Source organism: Cuculus canorus, chromosome 7, assembly GCF_017976375.1.
Source record: "Cuculus canorus isolate bCucCan1 chromosome 7, bCucCan1.pri, whole genome shotgun sequence".
Lineage (NCBI taxonomy): Eukaryota > Metazoa > Chordata > Aves > Cuculiformes > Cuculidae > Cuculus > Cuculus canorus.
Window position 1 is genome coordinate 4,037,219 of NC_071407.1, and position 23,809 is coordinate 4,061,027.

Sequence of the window (23,809 nt, forward strand, 5' to 3'; positions counted from 1 at the left end):
GTTACTAGGTGCAGGAAAAGAGAAGATTAGGTTAGGGGGGAGTGTGAGCAAGGATATATGAACTTGTCTAGGAGCCACTGGGCTTAGAAGGAAACATGGAGGTCTACAGAATCCTATGCCTGAAGGAGAAATACCTCTATAAGCCATATTCCCTTCTCCTTTCAGTTTAAAAACACTAACTCCTCTGCTGGTTCTGATTCTTCTTTCTTTCTAGGAAAGAAAGAAGTAATATTCTGCTTCTGATCGTGGTAGGGGGTTATTCCTGGATATGCAGTTTGTTTCTCTACCAACCCTTGACCAAGTCCAACATTTTAGTTCAAGTATTAAAAGCTGAAGGCTGTGAAGAGCAAAACACTAACGCAGAGGATACTGAAGAGCTCCTCAGGAGGTGCCTGAATAAGATTATCTCTAAATATCACCTGTTGCTGGTACTACCACAGCGATGAGATTCTCTGTCAAAGCAGACGTTCGTTTCTGCAGAGTATAAAAACTTGAGTGAGTGCAAGGTTGTTGGCAGTATGGGGGCAGCTTCGTCAGAGTAGCCCACATTACTGAATTACAGTTCCCTGCGAAGCCAGGGTGAGTGTCAACCCGTCTTACATAACTTTGTTCTACAGTCAGAAACATGTCACAGTTGAGGGGAGAAGTCATTAGCAAATGCTGTTTTACCTCGTTAGAAAAGATCTCTTTCCTCTTTCCATATGTTTAACCAGTCATTTTAAGCTGCTTTTCTTTCACTGTTTTTTTATTATTATTTTTTATCAGCCCAGGCCTGCTTGTTTTTTCTTTAATGACAAAATTCCTACAGATCTTTTTGTCACCAGATAAGAGCTTTATATTAAAATGAAAAGAAAAAATAGAAGTTTGAATGCAGACTTTATAGCCATTTCTGTGCTATTTTTTTCCTGTGCAATTAGGTACTTCTGGAACCTTTGAAGGTGCCTTCTTGCCTGTATTTTAGGCTGTAGAAGACCTGAGATGGAAGTTGGCAGTGAGTCTTTGGTATCTTGCATAACAAACAGCTCTCATTTCCAAAATTTGTCGATGGCGTAGATATTCCCTGTCAGAATTGTCTGCAGTGTACGTGATGGGCTCGCATGCCTATTGTTTAGTCTTTTTGGATAATGGGAGATTTTGTAAGATAGCGGGGTGGAACCAGATGATCTTTATGGTCCCTTCCAACCTAAACCTTTCTGTGATTCTATGTAAATATCCGATAGCTGAGGATATCCTTCGTAATTCAAACACGTGTTTCCCAGCCTGGATGTATTTTCACCAAGGTTATTTTTTATCTCTAATAAGGAATTCACTCACTGTAGCTCAAATACAGCAGTTCTGTTACATGTAGAGGCCTTTCTGCCCAAGACTGGGATGGGACGGATTTTCCCTTTAGGTTGTAGTTACAGGACTTAAACTTCCTATAGCACTTTCTTCAACAGGTAGGTGGGATTGTTTCCGTTACTTGTGTTTTAGTGATGCACTGTTGTATTATAGTAGTGTAGCCTATGCCAGGATTCCCATTAAAAGCCATTTTTACAGGTTTATAACTCAACAGTAAAAACACTCTTCCAATTTTAAACTTGGCGTATAAAGTCTCATCTCATCCTCAAAATGATAGTTTTATCTTTCCCTCCACCTCTCCCATCCCCCCCGAAAAAGGTTGCATACTTGCTGTCTTTTTAAATGGAAGATATTGTTCTTTCTGTTTTGTTAAGAGAAAAGCCTGCCTGTTTATTAAAATTACTTTTCAATTCTAAGAAAGAAGAACTTTATAATAGAGGAAGCATGTGAATAAGTGTTGTTGATCTTAGCATGACTACATTAACTGTATGGATACAGAAAGGTATTATTTCCAAATGAAAGCTAGGGAATATTGATCAAAATGATTGATTTTTTTTTATGTTGGTTTGGTTTCTAGCTTTTGATTTTACCCTTAAAATAGTGTTCTCAAATATGTTTTAGCTGCTGCACTCTGTTGTTTGTCAGGCTGAAGGAAGTCAGGAAGACTTTACTGCATATAGGCAAAATAATAATATTTTTCTCTTTTCTCATTTGAGAAACACAGTACAGAAGGAACTTAAATTCAAACTTTGGTGTTGGGACCAACTACCAAGAGTAGACTTGTAGTTAGTGCGGTGTTGTGAATCCAGAGCAGGCATAAACAGCAAAGCATCATGTTTCCAATAGTCAGACATTCATGTGTACTGGGAAATTTATCACTGAATGACAAACTAAGAAATACGAGACCTGTACAGTCCTTACAGTTTACACTATCAAGAGCTGAGGCTCTGAACCTGAGGCCTCCTGTGAAGCCTCACATTCCAATCCAATGCAGTATGGGTGGTTAGGGTATAAGAAAATCAAGATTGAAATCCAGTTTCTCATTTTCCTTGAAGCCATCCACGTAGGAGTTGACATCTACCCAGCTGTCATTAAAGCAAGTTTCCTAACCTCTGTGAATGCCAACACTACTGCAAACATGGCATAAAGGCTTTGCTGTTTGTTCTAGTTGTAGCAAATGTACTGCCAGGCATTTGTTTTTCTGTTAAGATTCTTATATTTATGCTTAACATAACCGCTTTCATGGCATTAATTAGAAGAAAGGGCATGTAACAGAAAGAGGGGGTTTATTAATGAATTGAACTATTATTTTGTCACATACTTGAAAACTATCTACATACGTATTGTATGCATTCTTACTATAGCTAAGCTCTCTCTCTCCCAGTTTTAGTTTTATCTAACATATCAATTTATAATTATAAAAGTCTCATGAAAAGCAATGAACGTGCTTCCTAATGAGAAGTTCGGTTTCTTCATTTGGATTCTAAAATCAGTATTTAGGTCAAAGACTATGTTGTATCCATAGGCAGCACCAGTGGCTCTCAGATACAAAATGAAATCACCATATATGGAACTGTATCTTTTGAGGGTATAAAATCAGAATGCTCAGCACTTCCTTGCATCAGCTTTAGTCCAGTCCAGTGGGATTCTGCAGTAGAAAATGAGTGAGAGTCAGATCCTCATTTTTTTGGCAGGAAATAAATTGCAAGTCCAACAAAACTTCCAGGAAGAATCAGATGCGCTCAGTACAGCCGGCAGATTCAGTCTGTAAATCCAAGTCTTCTTTTATAAGTCTTGATTGTACATTTAACACTGGTAGCTCCTATAAATAAAAACTACTGTTTATGTATCTGGAATATACGAAGAAAGAGATGATATTGAGAATCACTGAAGTACTTAAATCAACCAGAGCACCATTTATTGAAAATATCTTTGGTGCCATGGGGATTGCTGTTGCTGTTGTAGAAAAGAAGAAAACTCCCAGCCCAGTCACGTTCACTTGAGCAATGGAAATATTAAACACCTTATGATGCCAGGCAGAGTGTGTACTATTGCTTTCATTTTGTATGATGCTGCCACCAGAAATGTTTTTCACTTGAGTCTACGTGGAGAGCACACAGTAATAGCAGCAGATGGATGCTCATCATAAGCTGTGGCTGAAGACAATAGCAGATTCATTTTGGGGACTTGGACCACCTAAAATATTCTGCATTTAGTAATATTCTGTGTATAATAATCAGTGAGTGAACTGTGAACAAAGAGCTGAATTTGACTTACAGGTATAGATGAGGTTCGACACAAAAAACCTGAGACTGCCCCTGTAGCTCGGGAACCAAGAGTGGGAGGGGAGAGACAAAGAGATGGTCATAGAACATGTTCTAACCTGTCACAGTGAGGGAAGGCTCAGCTCGATCGCTTCACTCAGTACGAGTGGACATGTGTTGAAATAGAGACATTTTCTTATCCTCATTTGGAAAATGTCAGTGTGCAAGAGTGAGCAGCAAGTTCACACCAAAACAACGCGCCAGCCCACAATGTTCTGTCTGTGAAGCAGTTTTTAGCTCTTAACAACATCACCGTGCTTGAGCACCCGTCCTGTTCACCAGACCTGGCTCCTTCTTCCCAAAGATCCAGTCAGTGCTCAGAGGAACCCATTCTTTGTCAGTAGAAGACGTGAAAGCAAAAACAGCAGAGATGCTCAACAGCCTTTCAGAAAATGACCTGTGGAATTGCTTTGAACACTGGCAGCATCGCATGCAGCTGTGTGTCAGCTCAGAGGGGAGCTGTTTAGAAGGTGATCATAGTTGATTTTCTTAATTTATTAAATAAAAAGAGTTACAGACACAGTCTCTTATTTTTTGAGTTTTTTTGTGTCGGACCTCCTTATATGTTAAAAGACAGGAAATATTCTTTTGTAACCTTTTAGAAGAGACTCCAGCCATGCAATATATTAAATTTATATTTTTATTTTCATAACAATACTCAGAGAAATTGCAAGAATCATTAAGGATAAAATACTCCTGTGTTGTATATTTTCTTAAAACTGAGGAACGTGGTATGGTTTTCATTAATATGCAGTGGTATTATGGTAATTATTAACTGTCATATTTCATTTCTTCTCATGAACACACAGCATCATTTTTAAGGGGCCACAGAACATAACAAGTTCTCTGCAGCTGGTGGCACTCATCATTGTAATTACTAAGTACCCATAGCCAACTGTTTGAAGTTTTGCTGTAAATTCAAATCAGAATGTGGATGTTATTGGAAAACATGCAGTTACATTTGGAGAGTTTATTTGCTAATCGTGTGCAAATCACTGTCAAAATTATAGGAGTATGACAAGGCAGGTGAATTTATCTAACTGTTTTGTGCTACTGTATGTATAAATTTTACAGGAATAACTTTTACATTTGTTAATAGGCACAGAAGAAGCGGAAGTCCAACGAATCTGTAGATACAGAGCTCTGTCTTAATGAGGTAAGAGTGTGGATCCTGTATATTTCCCATTCACAGGTGGCTCCCAATTTTATAGAACATTCAAAATCTGTCAAGATTATAATGGGCTTACCTCACCCTAAAGGCTTGTTAGTATTGTTATGTTTGGATACCATAATATCTTAATGAATGAGCTTAGAAGTCCAGAGCTGGGCTCGAAGTGGTCTCTGTTGACTTTCTATTTCAATGGCTGTATACTACATGTTTAGGCAGATCCCAGGGTAATTAACCATTGCACCTAGCAAACGTAATTAGTAAATAATCTGCAGGAACACAAGATGATACGGCTTCTAACAAATAGACAGAAACATACTAGACAGCGTTCTGTGGCTAACAAAGATGACCAGTTTAGGGCATGAAATGATGCTCAAATCAAGAGAAGTGATGCTCATACATCAGGAGACAGATCAACAGCCCCAAGAGACATGAACCTCCCAGTGCTGTTGGACTAGTCCGCTCAGCCTGACCTCCAAGGCGGCCTTTCAGATGTGAACATTACATCAGTTTTCATGTCTGTCAGTCCATATCCTTTATACTGACTCTCTCAAGAAGCTTAATAATTAGTGAAGTACAAAAATTCATTTTTACACTGTGCGAGCACATAGCCTAAGCATTGGAACAAGACCAGCTGTACATGCGTAAGCCATGAAAAGGATGTGACCGTATATTTCAGGTTGCCCTTCACCAGTCCAGATTTGCCCCGTTCTTCTAAAGAATGACAGTTCTGTAGCCCATTCCTAATTCTTCAGGTTCTACTATCAATTTTGCATAGATACTAGAATGAAGCTGAATAACATGTGAGGGAAAAATGCAGTAATGTTAACAGATCTGGTGACGTCTTGTTTTGGCTATAAGATGACCCCGGTAACTGAGGTTGCCAGAAGAACTGCTAGTCCATCTTATCCCATGATCTGTCTGTGACAGTTTCCAAAAGCAGATGCCGAGGGTTGAATATAAGAAAGCATACTGGGATAATTCCCCTGGTGCCTCCAGTTCTTCTCACTGTTCATCTCAAGGCCTCCCAGTTAGCCAGTCCTTGCAGGTGATATCAAAGTGAGGGAGTGGCACTCATGAACGCCTCCCTGGCTCTGTAGGTAGTCAGTCCTGTGGGATTCTGCAGTAGAAAAATGCTCTGGACTCATTGTTTGCTCTTCTGGGTACTTCTAGCTTGTACCTTGGCCCATCCCCTCGATAGAAGCTGCATCCTTGGGGATTTTCAGATCTTGAGTGAACAGGGTCTGAGCAACTTTGCATGAAGTAGGTTGGACTTAATGACCTTAGACGTCCCTTCTAGTCTGAATTGTTCTGCTTCTCTGATTATACCTGTTAGGTTTTCCTTGAGAAATATTCCTGCTACACCTCCACCTTAAATAGTTCGCTATAATCTACCAATCCATACTTGTGTATGCATCCTGTTTAATTATTGGTAGCAAAGAAAAGAATATGAATAATGCAGCAATTAAGAAAAAAAGGTGCGAGAAAGAAAATTTTCATAAGCTAGAAAACTCTGTCTTTTCTGATCCCACGGATTAGATTTTAACTGTTGTGATCCATGAGTAACTTCTTAGCAAATAAAATTGTTTTCTGGACTGTGCAGAAGTTGTGGTTTCGCTGTGGGTCATGCATTTGTTTTTTTAAAATAAACTGGCGTGATAAACGTTATCACTAAAAATGTTGCCATACTTAACAAGGATAGATTCACACATGGAACCACTTCTAAAGTAATACTTCTTTTATTTTATTTTAATTATGTTGTACTGGTATTTTTATCCCTTAACTTTCAAATCTTGCCATTTCAATATCTGTTTCTATGCCTTTTGTCGGTTTCTTTCTGCAATCTGTAGGTAACAGTGGAGGGTGGGACATGAACAAACAAAAGATGAATTTCATGGTGTAAATTATAATATTTTGCAATGAAAATGTACAGTGATGACCAAGGAAAGTATTGTGTCTTGCAGAACGCGATTGGCAAAGACAATACAGCAGGAGTCTCCACTAGTCACATATCTTCGGAGAATTCGCTCGCTCTTCCTACAAGCTTCTATCTAAGCACACTGCTCACTCTGATGACATTTGCACTCTCGCTCTCTTTGTTCCTAAGCTCATCAGTCATCTTGTAGCTGCGTTACAAATGGACGTGTAAAAAAAGAAAAAAAATTATCTGTTTCCTGTCCTCTGTTGTTTATCTGGAATTCCAGGTCTGGGAGCTAAGCTGAGGCACTCCTGCTAGAACAGTTTCAGTCAGCTGGATATTTTTTTTTCTCTCTCTCTCTAAAAAAGCTTCTTGTGATATTTAGAGGCTTTGTGAAATACTTGGTGCAGTGCTACATTCCAAACCCAAAAGGCTTTGGGGCATGCAGTGTTTTAAAGAGACAGAGTGTAAATTTGCCTGTAAAGCGACCTGGTTGGATTATTTTGATAATTATTATTTTCATTCTGGCTTTTACTTGGGAAGGAGGATGGCAGTTTTCTTAAATCCTATTTATCTCATTGAATGGTTTTGGTTTTGGTTTTCAAATTGATTGAACGTCAGACTATCAAGGATGCCAGGCTTTTGTCTAACGGTGAATGTTCTCCCAGAGAGTGGACTTTATGAAACTTCATTTGATAAATTGCTACTGATGTTAAACTCTTTCAGTGTATTAGCATTTTCCTCTTTAAATGTTTATGTACTGTAAGTGTTTCTGCCTTCCCTGCTGAGATTCCATTACATTTATAATTCACACACCGGTGTAATGTACATCTTTCAGTTAAATTCTTACAAAAATAGAGCGTGGCATAGAACTTTCTAACAGTATATTTATCTTTTAATTATAATCATCTAGCCTTAACAAGAAGATGATTCTTTGAGTAAACAAGAAGCAGCCATTGTGAAAGCTTGATAAAGACGCATTTCTTTAAATTTGAGGATGAAGAGTAGAAACAAATTTTGCTACAGGGTTTCAGCTGTATGGTCTTTGGTCTTCTATGCTTCCATTGTGATAATATAGTCCAGTTATTCTACCGTTTGTTTAATAAAAATTACTTAAAATTTATTTGCTCTACTAAACCAAGGTTATGTTTGTACGTAGCTAATAATATCAGCTCGAAGGAGTTACAGGAACTTCATGCCTTACTTCTCTTGTCACAACACTGTAGAGGGAAAAGAGGTAGTAAGATAACATTTAAACTGTGTTTTATTTCTTAGCTTGCTAAAATCAACACAAAAGGATGGTTGATCCAATTACTAGGCAGCGTCATGCACACTCACCCATGTGACAGGCTTTTCTCACTCTGATAGTTCTTACTGCAGACCTTGGTGCTACTGACATGATGAACTGTTTGCAAGACCAGTTCCATAAATTGTTTTAATGGTTTCGATGGAAATATTGCCGGTATACATGATTTGATGGCTTCGGTTTTCATTCAGTGACACTGAGAGCCTGTGCTGGCTCAGGATGACTTCCTGCAGTATCTAAAAGGAATTCTTTAAAGCTTTAAGTGTCATCAAATAGGCAGCATTTCTCCTAAGGGCTGTCTTCGTACCTTACCGTGATGGCTTGTTGACTGTTACAAGCTGTTATATCTAAATGGTCAACGGTAATCAGTTTTGTTTCTATGGAAAGTAGAAGGTGACTTCACCAAGCAAGGAGTTCATCACATTGAGGTTTACACAATGTTGCCCTGGCTTGTTCTGAAATGTCCGGATCAGTTATTTGCTATACAAAGTACAAATTACTGGTTTATAAACTGCAATTAAGTTTGGGACTGTACAAAATATATGTCTTAAAAGGTTATAACACCTCTTGACAAGTTCATCTTTTGAGCTTTTTTTTGTAGCTAATAATGAAAACTTCCATAAATTCTGAAATTCCCTTATGCGATCTTGATTATAGTCTCATAATATAGGTTTCAAAGCACTATGTACGTGCTAGAATTCTAGGATGCTCTGTGCCACTGAACATAACAAATTAGACAGTATTCCTCTTTAATTCTGTGCTGATAAGAAACTGCGAATTACTTTCAAAGGCATCAGAGCTGCTTTCAGAGAAGAAGTATATAGCACATCATTACCAGCAAAGCCCATGTGGTTCCTGGTGCTCTTCTCGTAGAAGCTAATCAAATTATTGAAAACTAGTGACAACAGAAAAAAAAGATTACGAGATTCAGTATTTAAAAAATAAATCAAATTCTTTTATGTCAAAAGGAGTTGATAGTATAACCTATTGAAATGCTAATGAACATAGCGTTACAATTCAGGAGTCTGACAATATCCAATTAAAAATATTTTCAAAACAAATTCATAAACATTACAATTATTAAGTCCATGTTTGATTCACAAAGCTTTGTTTCAAATATCATTTGTATTCAGCACATTAGACATTTTAAGCAGTATCAGGAATTTTAATAACCGTCCCGTATAGTAGATACTTTTTGAAGATTTTTTACATTTGGTTTGATTACGGTCTCTCTATTACATTTAATACCAATTATTAGAGCTGTGACACTTATGTGATGCAGAATAAAAGCTATTGATCACTTATACTGTGAACAACCACCTAATTAGGTTCTGATTACAAAAGAAATTGCTAGTTATCTGATTCAATGAGAGTTACCTTTGGAAATACTATGATGTATGTAGCAGAGGAAGAAATGGTGTTTTATATAGCTAGCCATGCTACCGCAAACAAAGCAGAGCACCCAAGCTTTTTTCTTTCCCCGTGTAAATTAAAAGCATTCTGAATTCTTAATTTTATTAAAAATAAATTGCTTATTAAACAGGCAAGAGGGAAAAAAAACGGCTAAGAGTCTGACACGTAATGAGGTTTTTTTAGAGGCATCACCGTGCAAATTTTGGAGGGTTTTAAAAGCTGGATGTGTTGTGGATGTCAATTTAGCATGGAGACCTCGTCAATGCCGTCATTTGCTACAGTACTGAAGTATGCAAATTGTTTCTTTTTTTCCCCTTCCAGTCACTAAAATGCCATGTGTGGGGTGCTCAGTGAACAAGCTTAGGCTGGGCTTTATATTTTCCACTAACACATTCATTTTATCTACGGAACAATAATATAGAAACAGTCCAAGTAGAGGAGGTACATAGAGATGAACTTCTGTATAAATTTCAAATTTAACCAGTTCAGTTGTGTGTAAATTAAATCATGGGCTACTGTAAACATATACAAATGATCTCTATCATTTAACGTAATGGAAGGGACAGTGTAATTGGTATTATTAAGAGTGTGTATACTCTGCCACGTTAAATAACCTGATTAGTGCGATTATGTTTCTTCTTAAAAAGTGTTACACATAGAATTCAGACTGAACTGAAATATATGGCTCAGGGTTTGCTCTACTTAACGTAGATATTGATTCCATAATCAAAGGGGTACTGAAGATGAACCTTTCCAATATTAGTAAAAATAATAACAATTGAGGCTTTCCCTCGCCCCAGTGCAGGAAAGACAATCTGCCCATGGGCAGCAGTCTTACAGGAGTGTCTGCAGAGGGATTTGGTCAGTAAGGAAGAGTGCAGCCCTTGTTTCACCGACTCTGCTCCCAAAGATCCCACCTCCTTCCAAAGCATGGGGAGGGAGATAGTGAGCAGTGAGCATGATCCGTCCATCCATCTCCACTAGGGCACCGGCCACTTCCCACTGACCATCTTCATCCCCGCTGTGTCAACAGGAAGAATTAGGAGGAATAGAAATTCTTAATCATTTCAAAGCATTGCACAGGCAGACCCAGTCTGGAGACATGTTCCCAGCCTTTTTTTTTTTTCCAATGAAATTATGCCCCTCTAAGACCCAACCTTTTGAATATGAGGCTGTTCAAAATTTGAGTGATGGTGCAGTTTGAATCAGTAGGTTGAAAAGTTGAAAGTACACACCTTTGCTAAGCTTGTGCAGTTAGGCTGGAGATGAAGAAAAGAAAGTAGGAATCACCTTGACATCTCAATCTAATTTTAATTTGTGATTGTTGGCTTAATCACGATGATATTCCCATGGAGGAGAGATGGTTAGAAACCAGTGAAGGAAAAGAGCAAAACTCAGAACGGCTCCCTGAAGGGCCATAATTTTTGTGTATGTCAAGTGACAGGAGTATCTCGTACTTAGCTTGAATTAAAATAGCCGGATTCTGCCAGGAACAGGAGCTCAGAGCAAGCAGTAAAAGATGGAAGAACAAGCAGTCATTTGTACAGCAGTTATAACTTTCTCTTATAAAATGCAAATGTTTCTCTTCCACACCAAGGTGTATTTACCTCACTGAAAGGACTGTTCACTGAGAGCACTTCTGCATTAAAACTATTCTGAGCTAAAGATGCCCCCAAGGTTGTGTTATACCCATAAGGTTAGTCCGAGTCTGCCTGATGTCCCTGACATCAAATAGAAATATATTTGCTTCTGATGAACTTGGCTGAGAAATTAATCCAGTGACTGGTTTAATATTTCCCATCTTTAAATATTTGCTTTTTCTTACCGGCTCAGTTCTTTCTATGACATTTCAATTATTGGCTCTTTCGGCTTCTTTTTTAACTTCAGAAGGTCATTTTCTCCATACTCTACTGTAATCCACTTTATAGATTTGCCTCCATGTTGGCTGATTTTTCTTCTTTTTTAATTACAGCCTTTGTTTCTGAGGAAAAAAATAGTGATCAGGAATATGTCTCTACTGAATGACCAAGACCTTTACAGGGAGAGGAAGGTGCAAGTTCCTATTTTATCTGTTTAGCACTGGTGTGACTAGAGCGAGCTGAACATGGTGTTGCTATCCCCCAAATGGAATTTAAAATGTAGTTTGGTACTGAATACGGATCAAAAGGTCTTTAAGTCTCTCAATAATTTAGAAATATTCAGATACTTCTAATATATTTTCCAGTTGGAATTTTGAATAGATAAAATCTCACTAAGTAGTATTTTCTTTTGAAGACGTTTGATTTGGAAATTTTGATGGGTCCATTTTTAAGGTAAAATCAGTGAGGGTGGTGAATTCCTATCTTTAACTCCATATTATCTTGACTTTCATACACCCTTGTTCCATATTCTTCTCATCCAAGTATGTTTGCCTTCAGGGTATGGTTATGTTTGATAGATACATATTAGATATGGTCACCTCAGTAATGAGAAGCCAAGTCCTGCAGCTCCTACTTAGATGCTCCATTTCTTTTATCGTTCCTAGAAGCCAAAGCAACAAATTCAAGTTGTAGCCTAAACATTATCTGAAGTTTAAAGGAGCACAGAGTCAACCAATTTCTCAGTAGCATTTCTTATCAATATAGATTGCGGTATTATAAATTGATACCACCTAAACTAGTCACTAGAGTTCTCTGAGCACATTTAACCAAAGCGGCTGCATTTTCTGCTATTTTACCTTTGCTAAGTGCCAAGACCTGAACTTTTCCATGCATACACTGAGCTAATTGCTGCTGAGATTACGGCAGCCAAACCTGATCCGATTTCAGCAAGGGTTCCTCTTAGTCCATTTTCTCTGTTTTCAGTTATCCCAACACACTTTTGCACTACATTTTACTCTGTATGAAAGGAGAATTTCCTACAAACCAGGAGAAAATGAGTCATAGATTTAAGGACAATTTTCTTTCAAATCGCTCCTGCCAAAACACCATGATAATTGACTTTTTTCCTTATGGACTTCAGTCCTCAAAAGCATTGAAAATCCCCTACCAACACCTTCAGTCCTTATAAAATTGGGCATTCTGCTTCCAATAAATGAGGCCGTGTTTGTTTTCAGGCTTCCTCAAGCCACTCATTTTGACAACTGATGTTATGGATCGACATATGTAACTAGAGATGGTGATGTGGCATTATACTACTCCCCATGTTGGTCACTTCGTGTCAAGCAGTTTTCTAGCATTGGTACCAACGATGCGAAGTTCGTTATGACTCCTTCAGTTGGCCATTGTCTTGACAGTAGGACATTCCGTGTCCTGCTGTTTTAAGTGCAAAACTGGTAGGTGTTTTATTGTTTTACTCTTGTTTGAAATACAGCCCCAGCTCCTCCCTTTTCTGAGTTAATTTGCTTGATCTACTTAAAAGCATGAAAGAGCTGAAAATGGTTGACTGATGCCACCGAGGTCTTGGTATCAGTCTCAGTAATGTAAGTCCATCTCAGGTCAGTAATCTCAGTCCGTGTTTACTGGCCAGTTGCATAATAGCAGTAGCACCGTTGGCACAAACAGGCAGCATAATTCTGGCTGACCACAGATGCCCTGGTAACGTGAGATAACACCAGCTGGTCCTTATTGTACCTAGTCTTTGTGTCTGCTTCATCGCCCAGGCCTGTCTAGCCAGCGTGAGGTTCACTTAGACCACACTAATAAACATTTTCAGAGCTACAAGCTGACAAGTAGGTCCTGCCACGCTTGCTAGCTCCAACTCTTTAGCTAGTCTGCCCAGAGTAAGTAGTTGATTTTGACTGCTGCACTTGTGGTGGAGGCTTAAAAGGTACAATAGCTAAACCTCATGGACTTACTGAACCACAGGAGGATGGAAACTCCTTCAAGCACAGAAGCCAGCAAATCTGTTGAAACTCTGAAGTAGTTTTCAAAATAAAATTAAAACATCATGGTCTTCTCCTGCTAATATTTATGGAATTAGGTATTTGTGACAGAAAGAAGCTTTGTCAAAACCAGGAGGAAGTCTGAGATTGCAAAAGTTACTGTTTAGGGAACCACCACTATTGTAGCAGGAGATGCTGCAGAGAGCTCACTGCTCAGGGATAGAAGTAGGAATAGGTAGAAGACAGAGAAATCGTACTTTCTTTTCTTTTTTCTAATTTGCCTTTGTGACTTGGCCAATGGAAGTCATTCCCTTTTTTGAGAGGTGAAGTAATTCTTTCAGGAGTATGGTAACAAAAATGGGAGCGCAGCATCTCCTTCCCACATCCCCACACCTGATTATTAGTAATGACATCCTCAGCACGCTTCGGGGTGGGATGAAGACGTTAACCCTTAAGTGTAAGTTAGTTCAGGAGGAGCGTTTGTAAGGATTGTTAGAGGTGGAACAAAGGCCCACAGTGGGACGCTTCCTGGACTGAGCCGAGTCACACGCTGCTTATCAAGAGAAGTAAGTGGACATAAATATTGAAAGCAAAAATATGTTCTTGAATTTTATATTGCCTCCTTTCTGGGAGGGCCACACTAGAAGTAAGGCATAAAATCCCCCTATTACTTCTTCCCACACCCTCCACTGTTTCTAGATAAGAACAAAAATAAATCCAAAAGGCAGGCAGAAGAAGAAATTGTTTAAAAGCACTGTGACATGTGGGAAACTGAACTGGTGGCAATTATTAATCTCTGTATTCTCCCCTCCCCCAGGATTATTGCTACTGAGTTTGTTTAATGGGTTTGTATGATGTTGTGTGCAGCATCACTTAGTACTGAAATTATTAGCTGTGATTAGGACTGCTCACGCTGGGAAGGTGTACGTGGTTTTCACCTCAGGACATGTCTAAGTCTGAACTTTTTGTTTAAAGTGCAAGTTGACAAGAGCTGCACTGAAGAGGAAATAATGGGAAGGTTCAAGGAAAATTAATTTTTGTTACATCGCAGTGGTAAAGGGTAGGCAGAAAGGATGCAGATAAAGGTAAGAGCATTTGGATTCAGGAAGACTGGCATTTACTGTGAAATGAGGATATCCAATGTTAGTATTTTCCTGCCTTTTTTTGCTCTATTTTTTTTTTCAGTCTTCTCTTTTCCCAACACTATCTGTCTAGAACAAGCTTCCATTTTCTGGAGGGAATTCTTACACAAATAGTTACCTTGTTGTGTAAATTCTATGTTGTCTTATGGATTTCTGTACCTCTCACTGCAGGTTACTGTGTGTCAGGTCTTCAGTCATAATGGCTGGTAATTTGTTGTAAAAAATAAAACCACCGTTCACTTGTTCCTGTTGGCTTACTTAGACATTGCTCTGAGGACATCGCTCTTTGGACCGTCCACACTTTGGAAGTCAGTTCATGATGTTTGGCGTTTTCTGTTGGCATAATCCTCCTGCATTAGTATTGTACATATCCGGAAAACAATCCCTCTCAATAAACATTATTCTCTTTTTTTATTAAAAAGCATGGGTTTTGTGAGAAAAATTTTCCTGGTTGTTTGTTCTGTTTTGATTTATACAAAAAAAAAAAGAAAAAAAAAAAAGGAAGCTTGACTGGCAAAAAAAAACCCAAGGAAAACTAGTTTATTAAAGGTTGAGCTCACTGTTCCCTGTTGGTTTACAGTCCACTATGATCTAAGAAAATAAGAAATAAAGCTTTTCCCTTTAAATATGCGTGCATTTGCTTTCTCCCGAGTCTTTGTGTTAGTGAATATGGCCTGCAAAATTACAATGAGCAGGGAATATCAGATGGAAATGATGGAAAGACGGGCACAAGAGTGGCCAGCTGGCCCTATTCATACTTGCTCACTCTCTGGCGCGCAGACACGCCTCCACACCCATCCCACCCCTTCATCCTGCCAGGCCAGAAAGAAAGGGCTTGCTCGTATTTTCACACAAAGAGCTGCAAAGGCTTTGAAGACAAAAGGGGCTGAGATGAGGGGGGAGGTATTTTAGGGAAAGGGAAGGTGGACAAACAAGCTTTCATGATGCACTTGCTTGTGTTGATGACTAGAAGCCAGCAAAATGATTTCAGCATTTCAGATGATATGATAGTCATATTCAGACTGAGACTTAACCAGTGACTGTATCATGGGCAAGAGCAATCGCATCTGTCCGTGAAAATCTGCTGCAGAGCGCAGAGCAGCCCAGAGCCTCCTGCCGTTGGAAGGCCAAACAATGTCATGTGCTGCTGCCTCAGAGAGGAGAGGCAAGGTTTGGGTGTGGGATGCAAGAAGGCGAGACAGGAGTGGTAGAATTGCATGGTAATCCAAGAAGAAAGGGCCTCTCTTTTAAGGCTGGAAACATACTTTCCCAGCAAAAATAGCAGCAAGCCACCATCCTACCTGTTCACTGTCCTGTTTTGACAGCTCCCAAAGGGGGTAGAATTGCATGGGGCAATGCAATGAGGACGAGACGTTTGGATAGCACGGCTTTGTTTGCTGCTCAGATGTTCTGTATTGCTGCAGGTGGGGAAGGAAAGCAGGAGAATCTATGGAAGCAAATAATAGCTCAGGTTGAATTCCTGGTCCACCTATTGAAGTCCCTTAGATTTAGAATTCACTCTGCTGCTATTACGGTCCTGTGCATAAAGTGTTGCAGATACTTCAGCTCCTACTGTGCCAACTCCCAGTGTTTAACCATTTCGAAGACACAGAGTTGGGGAATACGATATATATAAAAACAATCCATATGTTTGCCGCTACAAGTTAGCATTAGGCTTTCCTTCTGCCTGCTTTCCCTCTTTCTCTATGCTGCCAGAGCACCAGCGCTGTGAAAGAGGAGAACAGGGAGGGAGGGACAGCAATGACGCCTCCATTCAATAGGTACGGCTCCATGACAAGCTCGCTCGCAGCAGCCTCTCCAGGGACAGATGAAACCGAGCTGTGTTCCACAGCACTAAGCAGCCAGCTATGCAGGACCAGATGGGTTCTTTGGTGTGTGTTGTCTGTGGGTTTGCTTTTTAGATTTTGTTTTGCTGATTTTCTTTCTTTATTTTTGTACTTTTAATTGTTAGTGTTCACACACAGCCTTCCTTTGACAAATTCCCTCTGGGCTGAGAGATAATGGCAATAGGGCTACTTTTTCTGGGCGAAGGCCAACTCGGTAAGAGAGTATTGGGGGTCTACCTAGAAAGTGCACAAAGAAAAGTCATTGTGCTTCGTTGCCCTTCTTACAAATATATATAAAATTTAAAAAATTATATATATGTGTATATATATAGCTAACAAAGAGTATCAGAGGGCTGGAGCACCTCCCATACAAGGACAGGCTGGGAGAGTTGGGGTTCTTTGGTCAGGAGAAGAGAAGGCTCCAAGGAGATCTTAGAGCAGCTTCCAGTACTTGAAGGGGCTACAAGAAAGCTGGGAGGGACTGTTCACAAAGGCTTGTAGTGATAGGATGAGGGGCAATGGGTACAAACTGGAGAGGGGCAGATTTAGACTGGACGTAAGGAGGAATTTCTTCACCATTAGAGTGGTGAACCACTGGCCCAGGTTGCCCAGAGAAGCTGTGGCTGCCCCATCCCTGGAGGGGTTCCAGGCCAGGTTGGATGGGGCGTGGAGCCCCTGAGCCAGTGGGAGGTGTCCCTGCCCATGGCAGGGGTTTGGAACTGGATGATCTTTAAGATTCCCTTCCAAACCAAACTATTCTATGATTCTATGATATATATGGGTTGAGCTATGCAGAAACATTTTAAATGACAACCTGGTAAGCAGATGAAGAAAGCAGGTTGACATCTTCAAAGCAGGCATATGACGGACAAGTTTGAGGGGCGAATTGGCCGGATTCCCATTAGGACTTTTCTTAGCGAAGCAGTTCCAGTGTGCCATTAAACCAGCAGAGGGTCTCAGCTGTCTAGGACATGGATTTATGAAAGGTGGGCCTAACTATTTTCCAAACACGCTCCCATAGCTCTCCAAACCACTCTGCCCAAGCAAACAGCCAGCCCTGACACTCCAACAGTTCCTGTGTGTTGGCAACAAAACCCGTCTGTGTTATTGTCTGCTTCCTGCTGGATTCTGTTTTACATTCAGAGACAGACGTATGATTTCCTGAAACATTTTTTTGGTAACAATAAACTCAATTGTTTTGGTGAAATGCATGTCTTTTTTGGCCCCGAATACAAATTACTCCCCTTAATTCTGCATTGCCATTTTATTTTAATCTCTATTAACCACAAAAAAAAAAAACGCAAAGCAAGAGCCAGAAGTGAGCTAAAATAGGGACTGGGAAACAGAGTAATAGTGCAGAAGGTTGGGGTTTGAGGGATGTGAGTGGGGTTTTCTTTTTCACAAAGAGGATGCTAGAAAATATGTTTGAGATAGAACGCATAATTCGCAGCATCTATAATACAAAACACATTTTGTGGCATTACAAAATAAAGACTGGTAGTCGATTGCTTTGGAGGGACCAGGCATTCAAACCTCTGAATTACTGTTGTTTTTAAAAGAACACCACCGCCCCACCAGCATTCTCAGTGAGGTTGGTTAAACAGATGGCATTTATCTCTGGGTTTGCAAGTGTGTCACATCCCTCTTGTTTTCAAAAGAGACATTAAAGCAAAAATCTGGAGAGGCAGTTGTGAAAGTATGTCACAAAGTACACACACAGAGGTATATGAGCATAAAAACAAACATTAAAAATATAAATCTACATTCGCCAATCAGCTACTGGCTTCATTCTGGGTGGGAGAGGCCTCAAAGGCAGTATTAACCTGACTGAGCAGTGATATTTGCCTGTTTATCAGAGGTCAGAATGTGGTGGCTATAAATACAGTTTAGCTTTTATTTGTCTCCAAAACAATATTTGTCAATACTGCAGTGCTGGTTTGAGCAGATCGATGGCTGCACTCACTGCCTGCGGACTTTATTATTAATACAAATATAGGTAGGCTAGATATTGAGTGACATTATTAGAAAGGGATTGTCCTTCCCTCTGTGACTTTGACTGATGTCAAATGAACTTTCAACTCCCTAGCACACAGCCAGGATTCCGCTCGTACTGGCAAGAAACTGCCTCTCCCTCTCTGCCCATCACAGGAGTTGTTTGAATAATCATAGAATACTTAGGGCTGTAAGGGACCTTAAAGATAATCCGGAGTTAACTCCAGCTGGAGGTCGGGCACAAGTGGTGTCCCCCAGGGCTCAGTGCTGGGTCCAGCCCTGTTCGATATCTTTATCAATGACCTGGATGAGGGGATCGAATGCACCCTAAGTAAGTTTGCGGACAACACTAAGCTGGGTGGAAGTGTGGATCTGCTGGAGGGTAGGGAGGCTCTGCAAAGGGATCTGAACAGGCTGGACTGCTGGGCTGAGACCAATGGCAGGAGGTTCAACAAGGCCAAATGCCGGGTCCTGCACTTGGGGCACAACAACCCTATGCAGTGCTACGGACTGGGAGAAGTCTGGCTAGAAAGGTGCCTGGAGGAGAAGGACCTGGAGGTGTTGGTTGACAGCGGCTGAACATGAGCCAGCAGTGTGCCCAGGTGGCCAAGAAAGCAAGTGTCATCTTGGCTTGGTTCAGAAACAGTGTGACCAGCAGGTCCAGGGAGGGGATTCTCCCTCTGTACTCGGCACTGGTGAGACCGCAACTTGAGTACTGTGTTCAGTTCTGGACCCCTCACCACAAGAAGGATGTTGAGGCTCTGGAGTGTGTCCAGAGAAGAGCAACGAAGCTGGTGAGGGGCTGGAGAACGTCTGACGAGGAGCGGCTGAGAGAGCTGGGGTTGTTTAGTCTGGAGAAGAGGAGGCTGAGGGGAGACTTTATTACTCTCTACAACTACCTGAAAGGAGGTTGTGGAGAGGAGGGAGCTGGGCTCTTCTCCCAACTGACAGGGGACAGGACAAGGGGGAATGGCCTCAAGCTCCACCAGGGGAGGGTCAGGCAGGACATTAGAAAAAAATTTTTCACAGAAAGGGTCATTGGGCACTGTCAGAGGCTGCCCAGGGAGGGGGTGGAGTCCCCATCCCTGGAGGTGTTTAAAAGACCGGTGGATGAGATGCTCAGGGACATGGTTTAGTGGCTGATAGGAACGGTTGGACTCGATGATCCTGAAGGTCTTTTCCAACCTGGTGATTCTGTGATTCTGATTCTGTGATGGAGTTCCAACCCTTCTGCCATGGGCAGGGAATAATCTAAGGAAGATTATTCAAACTGAGTTTTGGGGTGCGAGCAGCCTGAGTTAGCATATAAAAAGAGTTGCCATCTTGAGTGAAAGGCTGAGTTAAGTCTGTTCAACACCTTCCATGGGCTGGAATCAGACAGATTTGTAAGAGGCTCCAGGACTTTCATCCTTCTTTAACACTGCACAAGGGGCTGTGGCATAATTAAGACCAAACATGTCCCGGTGTCTCTGGTTTAAATTACTGTCTCGTTTCAAAGAAAAGAAAGAAGCAGGAAGCATTTCCACTTACAACCTTGTACCTGTGTCACATACCCCTGCACATCAGGTCTATACAAATGTTATACTGCCACGTTAATCTGACCTGAGGTTGGTTACAGGACCTCTTAGTGCAGTCCAGTGCCTGCTTTGCCTCAAATGCCACCACTTGCTACAAACCCCACGGGCACCAGAAGCAGCCAGATGCTAAGCTAGGGAAGATGCTTTCCGTGCACACAGCTGGCTGTAGAAACAGTCGTCTGTCAGCTCTGGTGGTGCCCAACTGTCTGATATGTGAATAGGCAACCGACTGGTGAGCTGTGCTGTCTTATTCCCTTGAATAATATTTAACCTGAGCTCATAAAAGGAATCCTGTTGACCAAAAAAGAGATAAATAGCTACATATAATGCCCATTAGTTGCTAGCACAATAACAATTGCTGAGATTTCCTCCTGATTTAAGTATATATGTGCACGTATAGATGAATTTCTTAACCAATTTTTATACAAAAATGAAACAATCTTGTTCTTACTTGAAATGTAACAGAGGTTTGTTTTTTTTAAATACCTCTCAGTATAGAAAAGGAATATTTTTTTGCTGTTTTTTGTGTGATTATAGACTACCTACACTTAACGATAACTTTAACTTTCAACATCCACTGACATTAATTTCACTTGACTTCCTGTCTTAAGGTCAAAACCATTAATCAGCACTTCTATCATTAGCTTAGTTTCCTTTTCTATTAAGCGATTATGATCACTTACTATTAATGAGTCGTGAAGTTTTAATAAATTTTTCCTAGTGTGAAATTGCTAAACAGTAATTATAGCATATACTGTATGGATGGTTTGTTCCACAATGTACATTTTGCTTAATGTTGGTTAGAAACATCTACAAAAACAACAGAAAATAATTAACTAGTTATGGCTGAGGCTGTGGAATGGCCTTTTCCACCACATTTATAGTCAATAAAAAGACAAAGGAGCTCATTTTTTTTTTGTCATTGCTGGAATTATTGTATTTCTGGACCTTGTGACTTTTGCAGTTCTTTATATGAAATGGCACTACCAAGGCTGCTTACTAAACAGGAGATGAAAGAAAACATCACATCTTTTAAGAGCTATTGTTTTAACTTGTGTTATATTTCTACTGTTCTGGCATTGAAACAACAAGGTTAAAAAACAAAAGCCAGACCCTTTCCATTAATAGAGAAGAGAAATAACACAGCAAATCCCATTGCCAAGAAGTAATGTCTGAATACTGGCTTGGCTTTCCTGTAGCTTGCTATTACTCACAGAAACATCTAAACAACCAATGCCAGATGCTCATTTGGAGCTTGGCTGAGGTTTTTATTGGTTAACTGACTTTTTGAAACACTCATCAGCCAGGAGCTGGACTAACAGTGGCTGACGAATTGGAAGGTAACGCTGAACACTGAACATATCAAGAGGGTATATTAAAGAAAACGTAGGAGGTTGCAGTGACAAGAGTTTTTCAACTAGCTGCCCCTTGTTCCTAATCTTCTGGTTTACTGACACCACTAAAATTTGCTGAAGACGCCTGTACCTGCTAAAGCCATGGCAGATGTACTCCCTTTCACACTGAAGCCAAATTTTCTGGACCACTCAAATGGAGGAATAGAGTCAACTGAGTCTCACTGCTTTCGTTGGGTGCTATTTCTGTGACATTGCACCCATCTCACAGCAGTGAAGTCCTTTAAAATGTAAGATTAAATCCTTTTCAGTGCTTGTTGTTGTACTGATAGCGATGTGCATGGAATGGAAGTTGCGTTGTCTGTTTTGAAAGCCCTGGCTCGGATGCCATCTGGGTCAATATTGTCCTTTTTTTTCTGTACATCTCATCAAACTGGCACTGAAAAATTGAAATAGTTCCAAGAAGAGCCAAAAGGGTGATTCTAAGACTCTGTGAAAAGCATGACTAATCGTACATCTCTAGCAGTGCAATCTCATCACAAAACCACTATGTACTGTCTCGAACACTGACTGTAGATACATAACATGGAACAGAAATTAGGAAATAAATAGAAAGTTTTGATCCCATAGACAAACCCTTAACAAGGCTGATGGGGTGGATGTTAAACCTAGACCAGTTCAGAATAGAAAAGCGTCACGTTTTTAGCAGGGAAGGTAAGTGAACATAGGAACACGTAAACAAGATTTGTACTGCATTCTCCACTGTTGAACAAAACTTAAAATCAGATAAGGTGTTTTCCCCAGAGAAAGGCTGTATTCAAAGAATAATTCAAGGAAGTCCTAAACCTTACATACTGCCAGAAGATAGCCTCTTAGTCAATAAAGTGTAAAGCTATTTCTCTAATATTTAGTTCTGCATTGTTTGGGGTTGCCACTTGGAGATATTGGAACAGAGTCCTTGCATTGCCTTTGAAGTTTCTTTGTATACTAAAATGCAAGAAGAAGACACTGTTCTTCTGGTTATTTCAACTACAGAGCAATCACAGCAGATCTGGAGTAAGAGCATTATGTGCATGTGCGGGAAGGCTGGCATTGTGTTGGTCTGCAATATGTCTCATATTGGTCGACTCCTGTACCAGAGAAGGATAACACCAGCGTGGCACAGTCAGAGATACTGCTCCAAAAAGTATTTTGCCATATCACTGTAGAACAAAGTGACATGATTCACAGCTGTATTTCGGTTCAAATCAAGTATTAGTCTACCAGAAACTCAACAGATTCTTGATTTCCATTATAAAACTGGTGAACACCCTGTGTTGGTAGAAAAGAATATCTGACATAGCCCAGGATTAAATAGAAGTAAAACTAAACTAATCGGCTACCCACATCTTCAGCAAAAGCTGTGGCATTGTAAATAGTCATTCTGTCCAAAGTACACAGTTGCTCATATTTCTGGGATAAGGTCAGACCTTTGTTGGTATCTGAGTGACTATCTGTCCTTGTAGACATCAGTATCATCTCCTTGGAGAGTTTTAAATCAATATCAGTCTGTACTGGAGGTGCTCCATGGCTCACCAGCAGTTACTGGCATCTCTGCCTGTATGACTTGGATTAATCTGAGGAAGATTATTAAAACTTTAATTCATATCTCGTCTTAATCTTCCTGGCCTGGTTCTCAGAATGTTCATTACTAGGTAATGCACAGTTATATCACCGAAGTTTTATAACTCTCTGAGGATAGTTTGAGTCCAAAATGAGCTTGAGATTCCAGGGCACAAGAGAAATATAATTTTAATTTAAAGAAACAAAAAAGTGTAGGGAGAATTATGACCAGCAAAAGTCATCATAGCCAAGTATCTACCGAAAGTAATTTTACTTTAATTGCACCTGAAAGTGTCAATTCCTGAATATGCAGAAAGGCCAGTGATCACTTTGTGGGGATTTGCAAGGAATGATGCCTTGGATATATACACTGTATAGGATTACTAGGAAAGTCCAGTCATGTACATGAACACACCCAGTTAACTTAAAACACATAGCAATTCCGATAATCAAATTTCTTGTATAAAGATTAAGCAGTCTCAAGAATGACTGAGTGATTGGATCATTTGCATCTTTCCCTCGTTTATTAAGAATGCCAGCACTCCTTAATAAGTATGAGAGATGCTGTTACAGCACAGCAGTTACCTTGCTCGATAGTCGAGGTGCATGACACAACGTTCCTATTTGTCTAGGCATGCTCTGAAAATGTCTGTTGGGTAAGTGGGCAGCCAAAGCAGGTGCGGCAACATGTGGGGCTCCACAATGCCATTTTCAGCACTGTCAAGAGCTGAGCCATGACCTTGTTCACAAACCATCCGAAAGTCCCCAGGGATTGCTTGAAAACGCAGGCTCGATCCAGTTTTCAAGTTGGCAGTGGCTGAACAGGGGTTCAAAGCACTGAAACTGGGCTTGGAAACTTAGAGCCCTAAGGATGGGAGGAGTCTGGGCACACACATCTTTTAAAGAGGGAGTACAAAAAACCTCTTGAAGGTTTTTGGCTGTATGTAAAAGGAGCTGAGCAACAC

The 23,809-nt window shown here is 40.3% G+C and overlaps 1 protein-coding gene across 2 annotated transcripts in view; it reads left to right on the forward strand.

Annotated features, from left to right (window-relative positions):
• GFRA1 (GDNF family receptor alpha 1) overlaps nucleotides 1-23,809 on the forward strand; it is a 168,996-nt gene that overhangs the window by 140,232 nt on the left and 4,955 nt on the right. The window contains exons 8-9 of one of the 2 annotated variants that reach the window (XM_009570572.2): nucleotides 4,765-4,821; nucleotides 6,798-13,536. In XM_009570572.2, coding sequence (XP_009568867.1) covers nucleotides 4,765-4,821; nucleotides 6,798-6,959 — 219 coding nt within the window. In that variant the 3' untranslated portion in view covers nucleotides 6,960-13,536. Of the gene's footprint in view, nucleotides 1-4,764; nucleotides 4,822-6,797; nucleotides 13,537-23,809 lie in introns of those variants that run through there. The other variant, XM_054070988.1, reaches the window with a different exon arrangement.